Here is an 11,058-nt window from a genome sequence, read left to right as displayed (position 1 = left end):
CACCCTCGAGCCATCATTTATTATTCCAATCGAATGTCATCTTACACAATAAATCATACGCAGTTGTGTGTTTACATCTGATAATTGAGCATAAAAAAAGAACCTAAAAAAGTAATTTTTAGTAGTAAAGTTTAGTAAAGTAACCAATATAGGGACTGAAAGATCATGTTCAATTACTTAACCAAGCAATAATTTTGTTATATAGTGTATATTATTCAAATAAAATAAATGTTTATAGGTGGGCAAAGTTACGCGTTTTGTCTGTATAGTAAGTGGGTACTTAATGTAATATTGACTTGGAACAGTGAGAATAATAAAGCCTAGAAAATCAAGAAGGTTGGCAACTGAAGTCAAGCCTTTTTTTATAATGGCTTTTTGGCAAAGTTTCTACTACAAATGTGCCAACGAAAAGTTTCCATAATTGCAAAATTTCCATTTCGAAAATTTTGGTAATATCTCATATCTTTTGTAGGAGTGTTTTTATTTATTTATTTTTTTATCAAAGAAAGTTGGTACAATATACATTTACATTATATTTCGCCAAACATAACGTTTATCGGCGAATGTTGCACTCACTTCCAGTTTTTGTGTACCCGATCTTATCTTATGAACTATTTATTTATCTAAGTATTTATGATTATGACTTATTCTAAGTACTATATGTATGTATGTATGTATGTAAATTTCTATTTGCAAGATGAAATGTGCTCTGGTTTCCTGACAAATTTTCCTTAAATTTCAGTGAACTTTTCTACTTTTAGAAAACTTGCACTTCTGTAGTTTCTAAACCTCAGCATTATGGAACTAGGTTTCTGAGTTCTATTAAATTATGGAAGAGTATTGACGTCAAAAGAGCGTCCATTTCAAGTAATGGACTTGTAATCAGTATGTTCTCGCAAATGTTTAAAATGAAATCAAACGCATAATACAGTTTAAAATGCACATATAATTCGTTACAATATTTAATAATGTAATATAATAATTTATATTTCTTAACACTATTAAAGCTGCCACAGATTGGTATCCCGCAACGATACCGATTTGAAAACATTCAAATAAATAGAAATCATTACCTATCTGCAAACTATTACAATAATAATCTCAAAATTATTATTAAATCGGATCACACAACATTTCGTATTTTTAAAAATGTATTATGTTGGTATTTAAAATTATACCAGCCTGTTATTACATCACTCAAAAAATAATTTGAAATTAAGAATATTAAATTGGATTTTTAGCTAGTAAGTTTCTTAAAGTATTATGTACTTAATATCTTTATAGGTAAGGTCAATATTGGGAAGAACTAGTATAGGGGAAGGCAGTTTTTAGTAGCTTTTAACTTTCGCGTTTACTCCACTTACAGAAGGTCGGTGGAGCAGAAGGAAAATATCTTCCTGACTGCGTCTACGCAAAGTAAAAATATGAGAGTTGCTCTATGAAGGTCTTCCCTGTAATAAATTAAAATATAATTAATATTTATTTATCTTTTATATGCATTGAACTACTATTACTACGTATAGAACCGTCACCGAGAACAAGTATTTTGCGCCATGAGTTGTTGTTCTTTTGACAACAAACTAGACCTAAACGCGCTAAGAATTTTACGGCGCTTACGACGTTTTGATCGCGTGGTACAGCGATTGCGACAATGTCATTGTTTGTTGTGGCTTCTCTATAGTAATAATAACTCAATGTTTATATGCTTTCACCACATTGACCTTAGTCTATTAGTCTGTGGGTAAAACATTGTGTTGTGTGAACCTTATTACGTTAAAATAATACTTAGTGTGCAAAACTGAGTGGACATTCGGCCAGAGCAACCAGCGGGGCATGCGCCAGCGTAGACATGTGCATTGTAATATACAAATTTTTGGGAGAAACGGCACACTGCGTGGGTAACGTTTGCGCGCACGCGCATGAACATAGCTACGTATTCGGTGTGCTCTGGCCTTAAATAAATGCAAACGTATGCGAACGACCTCAATGCACGCTGTTCAAAACCCTTCGACAGATAAAATGTAAGTTAATCATATTATGCTCATATCAGGAAAAACGTGTACATGAATATGACACTCAAAACTAGATGGCGCTGTATTGCGCCATATTTTATTGTAATTGGTTTTTTAAATGTAAAATTTTGGCAACCAAACTAACAGTAGATCATCTTAGACTAACAATATTACTTATAAAGTCAAATAATTATATTTAGAACTAATTTAACAAAAATACTCAGACAAATAGAAGCATTTTTTTTCTTCGTATATGTTATATTGTATTAAACTCGTTTTTTTAAGTTACCCTGAAATTGATAACTAAATTTTACGGCCTGGGCCCGTATAAGCTGTATAAACAAAAACTGACATAAAATCAATTATAAAGACCTCAGTAGTCTTACCACAACTGACTTAGCAGTGTCAAACTGACATATTCGCAAACGTCTGCGTAACTTACTTTCTATACATCTTGCTCGCACTAATATGCGAGTATGAGCGAGATGCATAGAAAGTAAGTTGCGCACACGCTAGCGAATATGTAACTGTCAAACTGGTGGTAGCTGGTATAGGTCACATTTTTCTCGGTTCGGGAGACATTTGTGAAGAGGAGAGAGGAGGTATTTAATGCGCTTAAAAGTTTACGATTGAGTTAAATTGAACTCACTCCTAAAATTGAACTATTCGTAAGCATCATTACTTATATCCAATAGTTAATTCGATAGTTCTTACATTTTCCTACAATTTAGTGAAAACATGAAAGCTTTCATCTTTGCCCACTCTTACTATTTTGAAATTAATGCTCGAAGTTGACTATCAAAAAATATTAAATATTTTGCTCAATTCAAGACCGCAAAGTCTAAAATTCCAATTTTTCCTAAGTCCCTACATCGTTTGACTGATTATCAAAACTAATAGTAAGAGTGCAAAGATAAAATATTTCATGGTAACATTGCCCATTTATAACATGTAAAATACAAGTAGATAACGTAACAACATTTATTAAAGTATAAAGTATATAGATTTCGTCACACAGAGTCGTATAATATTTTATTAATTTAGTTTATTTTAATAGTCCTTATCGTTTAAATGGGTTATAGAATTTACACTCTGTACATAAAATGACGAAATACATACGGATAACTTAAAAAAAAAATTAAGCCCGTTTAATTAAATATGAAAAAGACTAAGTCAATATGTCAATATAAATACTCTGGATTACAGATGTGTAAATTAAAAAAAACGGAAAGTTAAAAAAGTTTTAACAGGAGGGATTTGTCGGAACATTCAGGAAAATGTAATTGTAAATTGAGGAATTTTTCATTTTGAAAACAGATAATATGATAAGTGTCTAATATGTAATGTGTAAACTTCGAAATTTCAAAAGAACGGCACATCCTTATCTGTGATATTACTGATATTATACCACTCTGTTAGATAGGTAATATAATAATAATAGTAAGTAGTTACAGCTAGAAACAGTCGACAACAAATATTTTTATATCTTTTCAATTATTTTTGAATTCCACGTCCATAATATATTTTGTTGTTTAACAACCTATTACGAGAATCACATAGTCTTTCAATCATATTTTTACTATTTCTACAAATTATTAATAAAATAAGCATTAACGTAATTTCAACATTGACGGAAATAAATAACAATAATTTACAGTAAAATTACAGTCACTCTTTATTTCCTTTATTCCAATAAAATTACAAGATATTTATTATATATAATTTAATTCATTTTAATGGATTAAAATACAATGGAACACTAAAGTTAAATAAATATGCCCGTTCTTAAAAAAATATTCATAATTTTATTAGAACGAAGAGCGAACGCTTAGAAATACTTTCCAATGTCTAGATAAAGAACTATTTCTAAAGTTATATTTCCAATAAATGGATCATAAAACCCTTAAGAAATTTTATTAACAGCCGGTGTAGGATTAGTAGGACGCCTCCACGGGTTGGCACGTTTATGATATTTTCCTTTAATAATAAAATCGTAGATTTAGTAAATCGAATATTCGATTTTAAATTTTTCTAAAAAGTTGACATTTTGATATTATGTATAAAGTGACAAAATTTTTGTATTAAAAACACGTCTATTTTGAGTTTTGCATTGTAGCTTTAGTGGATTTATTTTAAAACTACGTTAGAATACACTACTATTTTATCTACAATGTAAAATGAAGTACTATTTATTAATTACTATATTGATAATAATAATATAATACATTTAAAGCTGAAAACTTTGCTCTACAAATTAATTACAGAAATGTGTAGAATTTTTAAATGACGAATTGTACTTAAAAATTAAATTCCGTTATATTCCTATGACTTTAATGTTAAAATATTATTTCATAAATTATTTCGTTTAAAGATCTTTTAAAATGGCAGCAACCTATATTATGTATTAAACTTATTATCTAATGTAAATACGTATAATAGTATCTATTGTTTTAAAATATATTTATTCATACTTGTGGCAACTGAATTTAAATTGTATTTTTCTTAAAAGTCAAAGTAAAATCCTATTATTAATGGACGCCAAGTTTTTTCAGGTATACATATAAAGCTTAAATTAGTTTACTAATTTACAGCATTTTTTAATTGAATGGCTGTAATTTTGGACCACATTTTTTTTAAATGCATTTGAGTAGTGTAAACTCAAAAGAAGTCAAGAAATTGATGATTACAGCCATCTCAACTGATATCGACAAAACAAAAATATATATTTAAAACAAATCGAAGAAATCAGGCGGATTTACAGTAGAAACGTTTAACTTTGCCCTGGAGAAAATTTGGTTAGTCGAAAAATATCCACTATTATACCTTTATGACAATTAACTTTTATGAAGTTTGTAGACATTTTTTGGAAGCTAAACACATTAATTTACTTATAAACGTAACATACAAAAACATGTTTCTTCAATTATTTTTTGAATTAAGCTCAACCAAAAGAGACTCACAGGAAGTGTCATTAAGACCATCTTTCGACGTGTGAGGTAAATTGTACTGAGACAGGAGAAAAAACAACACACATTTCTTGAAGAAAAAAATAAACTTTTTTGAAGAGGATTTGAGCGGCAAGACACGACCCTAATGGCCAAAAATGTTAACAGTAATTCAATAGGCAAAGTAACCCTGGGCAAAATTGGACAGTATTACATATACAGTGCATTTTTATATATTTATGCTTTTAATAATAGTTATGCTGTTGTTCTAAGCTTTAGTGTAAGTATGATTTTACCCACGGCAATGTTATAAACACTAAGTTGTTAAAAAGTTTATAATGAGCGCCTATAGCTCACTAAACTATATTAATTTATTGTTATTACTGTCTAGGATGGAAATGTACACTAGATTAAGTAATTACATTGTACTAAATTATGTTAAATAAAGAACTCAAAAAAAAAAAAAAAAAAGTGCATTTTTATCATTGAAAATAAAAGCAATTCAAAGTCATAAAATGCTTATTTACCTATGTAACTAATTACAGCGATAATCAATGAAATTGGAATTATTTAATGTATAACCCGATACGAGCTTCAAGATCAATTCTAGATGGTCAAATCCTTGGCATTCAGCTTTAATAAAAAAAAGAAGTGCCGTGGCACTGCTAATCTAATAAGACAACCAAATATGTTCATCTTAGTGTTGGTCATGACTCAAGTCTTTTGAGTCCTCTGCTTTAAGATTTAACTCATTTGTTCATGCTCTAGTCATTGAGTCGTAACTTGAGTTCTTATTGAAGCCTGAGTCATTCGTAAAGAATTTGAGTCCTTTAAAAGAGTACTCTTAGTTTCTACATCAAATTTATGGGTGAAGGTACACAACATTAATTAACACCTATTTTAGTATTGGTTTAGATAAAATCTACAATATTTTTTAAGAAATCTTTATCTAAAGGCTCGAGTCTTTTTTAAGTCGCCTTAAACTCGACTTGGGACTTAAAAGACTCGTAAATGTTTTAGGCGCTGAGTCAAGGTCTTCAAATTTAAGTGAGTATGTAAACACAATATTGGAAGAGGAAAAATAAATATACATTGCATCAGATGATGATGAGAGAACTTAAGCTCAAAAGACTCAAACATACCAACACTGGTAAATTTCATCTCCTTCTATTTTATTTAACATGGAATGAGTTAAAGTGACGGTTAGCAATGGGTGAAGAGTTTGAAGAATCCTCTTCCTTTCTCAGGTGCTGGCCCCATGAGCATTGGTACTTGGTTTTTGTGGGTGATCGTTATCTGAAATTAAAAAAAATATGATTATTTCAAACGAAATAAGAGTATCCATAGCCCGGTTTATCGAGGGTAAAAAAGTACCAGTGCTAGTAATTAATTAGATGTCGACTCAAATGTTATCGATATCGATAGCAAGTAACGGAGAGCCTATACTCGTACATATATTATTATACTCTTTGGCTTAGGTCTCCTTTCTCAAGCACCAACAGTGCGAACAGCGTTCACGATGGCCGTCCTTCGCGTACTGCTCCACGCCGTGTCGCCACCTAAGCTCTCCAAAACATGTCCCACGAGTGACGATAACAACACGTGAGTGTGAACCCTAAAATTAGTTTAATATTGGACTCAATCACATTCTCATAGTGGACTGATAATTTGCGAGGCAATTGCATCCAGAGCTTGCCACCAATCTTCATGGGGAACGTCTACTTGGTGGTTATCTGTGCCTTTCTCCAGAAAATTCCTGCCTCACACAGCCATGTGGAATGAACTGTCGCCCGCAGTATTTCCCTACCAATACGACCTTAAAACCTTCAAGAATGGAGTGTACTTTTATTTTAAACACCGACAACATTCTTGTGACCTCTCTGGTGTTGCAGGTGTCCATGGATAAAGGTAATCGCTTACCGTCAGGCGATTCGTCTGTTCGTTTGTCGCCTGTATCATAATATAATCGTGATTTGATACCTTGCAGGGCGGTTGCATCCAGGGCTCGCCGTCGATCTGCATAGGAAAAGTCTTCTTGGTGGTCATCTCTATGGAGCTGCACTGCGCTAGGCGACGGCCGGAGGCTCGGAGGCCTGTAAAATCAAAATTCTTCAGTGTCATATCAATTATTTTACTAAATTAAATGAAATACCATGAAGAAGAATTCCTTAAAGATACAGAGGATGATTTAGGGGTCCTGATCCCGAAAGTCAGAATGTATTTAGATGGTTATACTTCACAAGGTTTTCCGTGGGACCGGCATGAAAATATACCCTTGGGTTTCCATGAGTTTTTTCGCAATTCCGTGGTTAATTCCGTGGAGAAATTTGCTTAGTATCACCATCACATTTTGAACGTCCAGGATCACAATCCTAAAACCACCCAGAGAGGTATTCGGCGAAATCATCTACTTAAATTCGGTGCCATACATCGAAGACACTTAAACAGGCTTCAGCAAAATCTGTTTAAGTGTTTATTGAAATATTTTTTTGAATATGTTGACTAGGTACGACAAAAGTAGCGGATCAAATAACGCTTCATAAGTATCTACCATTCTGTAACAGCTTAACAAAAAGTGATGTCTTTAATATAGAACAACTAAAACCGTAAAAGATATACTTTTGAACGCGAATTTTAGAAATTGTTCTATATTTGGAAAAGTTATCCGGAATATCAGATACTTTTGGCGCGTTGTTTCATCCGCTACTTTTGATGCTGACTGTACTATGGAAATATTATTTTGAAACAACCTTACCTGTCCTGACCTGCCCCATGTGGAGGCAGTTTTCTAAGCCGATCACTTCTATCAGCTTATCACCAATATCTGTAAATAGTACAAATTATAATTAAGTGCTTAAAATACCGGAAGACGGAAGACCGTTATAGGGCTAGAACCGGTAATTGTATATGTACGTAACTCAGACACAGTCAGGAAAAAACCGGTCAAGTGCGAGTCGGACTCGCGGACGAAGGGTTCCGTACCATCTATAAAATCGGCAAAAAAAATTACGTTTGTTGTATGGGAGGCCCCTTAAATATCTATTATATTCTGTTTTTTAGTATTTTCAAGGATGTCATTTTTATTACTTAAATCAACCTTGTTGTGCATTAGGGAAGCGTCCCTTTCGATGACTCCGCTTGCCTCTCATAAGTTGAAGCCCCCGTGAACATAGGGAAAGTTCAGTAATTACCACTACTCCTTGGAGCGCTGGGCCCTTGTTCAGATCTAGTGACGATCTGTCATACTTATTGTAATATACTTACCCGAGTTCAACTCTAGTGATGAACCGTCACACCATAATGTAGGGTACATTATATTACCTTATAGTGAACTTACCTTGTTGTGCATTAGGGAAGCGACCTTTTCGATGTACCCCGCTTGCCCCCCATAAGTTGGAGCCCCCGTGCGCGTAGGGGATGTTCAACAACGCCACTCCCTGCAGAGCGGGACCTTTATTCAACTCTAGGGATGACCCGTCACACTGCAACAGATATTATTTTTACACTACTTGTTTCTTGTTTTTATGTAATGGATTAATCGCCTGAGATTTTACCCACGCAGAAGACGGTGTTGAATTTCAAAAAAATATTTTTCAGTGGAACTCTTCTTTCGAGCACGGTCTTACCTTTAACGGTTTAAGGATGATTGACGCTTGAAGAACGGCCCGGGTCTGAACTGAGGCGTCTGACAGTTCGTTTTCTATGATGAGTTGCAGGGTATAGAAAACGAAGTGTCAGACGTCTTCTCCCGGACCGTTTTATAGTCTGTATCTTTAGGTATTGAAAATACTGTAAACAAACCACCAATTAGGTGTTTTATTGGGCAAGAAAATTCTTCAAGACAATTAATATATCTCGATGTGCCACAACTTCCAGAGATTTTACTATGATCAATTTCTTACTCAACGTAACAACGAAGCTGTTCTAATCATGCTATTTCGTTAATAGGAATATATCGGGATGATTTGATTAATCGAATATTTAGCCATTTCGTCGCTGGGCCTGCAAAAGTCGCTATGTGTTTTATACCAATTTTTCAGGAGCAACAAAAAACAAGTTTTCTCAGTATGCATTGAAAGCAAGTAAAAAAGAAAAAAAAGGGTAACAGAGTTTTATTTTTTACGTAATTTAAGAATATTTTTAAAATTACATAATGGAAAGCAAATTTTATATTTCAAAAAAAAACTTAATTTTGCACATAGCGACAAATATTTGGGTTCCAAAATAACCTCCATGTGCATAATTAGTACATAGCGACTTCAAATTGTTGCTGAGGCACTCTGAATTGTGCTTCAAATTGCACATAGTTATTTTTGCAAAGAGGACGCTCAGGTAATAAAACAGAATATAAAATAGGCAAAAAAATGTAATTAAATAAAAATGGTCTTCTCCACATTCCTTAAATTAAATTAATCAATTGCACTTAACAAAAAAGTAATCTTGAACTGTATGTTCATTATCGACCTACTCAAAATTTACTTAAAATATCAAAATTTTAACTTGTTCAAAAGTAAGAGAAACAGACCTAATGAGATCCTTAAAAACAAAATATAAAACAAGCTCAAATTTATTTCTTCTTAAAAAAACTTACTTAATCGTCGATATAATAATAATTACTACAAAATTAAAATTAAATAACTTGAGATCAGAATTAATGAGGTAAATTATCATAGAAAGAATGATAGTCTCGGTGCATGTATTTTTTTAGACTTTGTAAATGGTTAAATTTAGTATTGTCGATTTTAACAGGAGAGTTGTACAGTCTTATCACTTCCTTATTTTCAGAGGTGGGATTTCTTCTTTGTGGTAAAGTGGTCCAGTCATCTGAGTGACGGAGCTTGTATTTTACGTCGCCGTCGACATAGAGCAGCCCTCTTATGTCTGTTACAGTTGGATCACCGATTTTCTTACCAGGCCTTATACTATTCGTTAGTTAAGTTGTTAAGTACCAAAAAGTTATGATTCTAAACAAACATCATTTAAACACACCTTAAGCTTAACTGATACCCTTTGACATGCAGATGCGGCCGCGGAAATAACATTTATTATTAAAAAGTATTTATGAAAACCGATTACCACCGTATTAACCGAGAATTAAAGAAAAAACTCAGTACTAAACCAAACATTTCCACCAGTAGTCATTTTTAACTCTAATCAGTAATATTTAATATTAACAGCACTTCCTTTTACTTAAATAAATAGTTAAATTACTTACCCCGTCACACTTTACTCGCATTAACACATTAACTTATTAAATAATCACGATCTTAACTAAAACGATGTTGCCACAAGAAACGCCAAAACATCAATGAACACTTTACTTTAATAAATACGCATGTGTCAGTTCATCGGATCCTAACGCGAAGTGCGACAGGTCATAACTTGTACTAAAATGTCGCTATGTGCCGAAAATCACATCGCAGGCGCAAACGACCCGATCAAACTAGTACGAATAATTTGCTATGTGCTTCAAAGCACATAGCGAATTATTCGTACACATATCGGCCACAATTTTGCTTTAATAGTATTATACCGATGACACAGTTATGTGATTACTGAAACTTAGCTATTTTCTAAGGCACTTTTAATGTATGAACTTCACATGCTTATTTTTAGCATGGCCAGAAATAATAATGTTAGCTTATCGCTGTTTTTGGACCATATGAGTATTGACGTAAGGTTCAAAATGGTGCCAAAAACGAAAAAATGAAAAAATGCACATAGCGACTTTTGCAGGCCCAGCGACGAAATGAGGGTAGATGAAAACATTACACTATTAAATGAAATAGGTTAAAACCAGAACGATGAAGGAACAGATCCAGGCAGTTTTCTATTTCGTTGGTTAACTAATAAATGTTTCAAGTACCCGAAAATGTAAAAACACATTGTTTACATTTATTGAACTACCTAAACATACAGACTTTTTTTTAGTGTGTCATCTTTAAGAGTGTTGTCAGTATCTTTGTGAAGTAGGTAACTGCTTTATATATTTAAATTTAAATGAGCAATGTCTAAGAGTGCTGCATCTAGATCAAAAATCGTATTAAAATTCCACATAGCACCAATGAGTTTATCGGAACTCATGTTAGAATAGTAGATTG

General features: G+C 32.8%; 1 protein-coding gene across 1 annotated transcript in view; it reads right to left on the bottom strand.

Moving 5' to 3' along the window:
* Positions 1-5,433: 5,433 nt before the first annotated feature.
* LOC133532149 (diacylglycerol kinase 1) overlaps positions 5,434-11,058 on the bottom strand; it is a 255,031-nt gene continuing 249,406 nt past the window's right edge. The window contains exons 20-23 of the mRNA XM_061870681.1: positions 8,295-8,439; positions 7,713-7,781; positions 6,938-7,050; positions 5,434-6,253 (exon numbers count right to left, since the gene is read on the bottom strand). Coding sequence (XP_061726665.1) covers positions 6,161-6,253; positions 6,938-7,050; positions 7,713-7,781; positions 8,295-8,439 — 420 coding nt within the window. The 3' untranslated portion in view covers positions 5,434-6,160. The remainder of the gene's footprint in view (positions 6,254-6,937; positions 7,051-7,712; positions 7,782-8,294; positions 8,440-11,058) is intronic.

The sequence above is a fragment of the Cydia pomonella genome, chromosome 26, assembly GCF_033807575.1.
Source record: "Cydia pomonella isolate Wapato2018A chromosome 26, ilCydPomo1, whole genome shotgun sequence".
NCBI lineage: Eukaryota > Metazoa > Arthropoda > Insecta > Lepidoptera > Tortricidae > Cydia > Cydia pomonella.
Note: the sequence above shows the minus strand (reverse complement) of the source record. Positions and strands in the feature narration are given on the sequence as shown.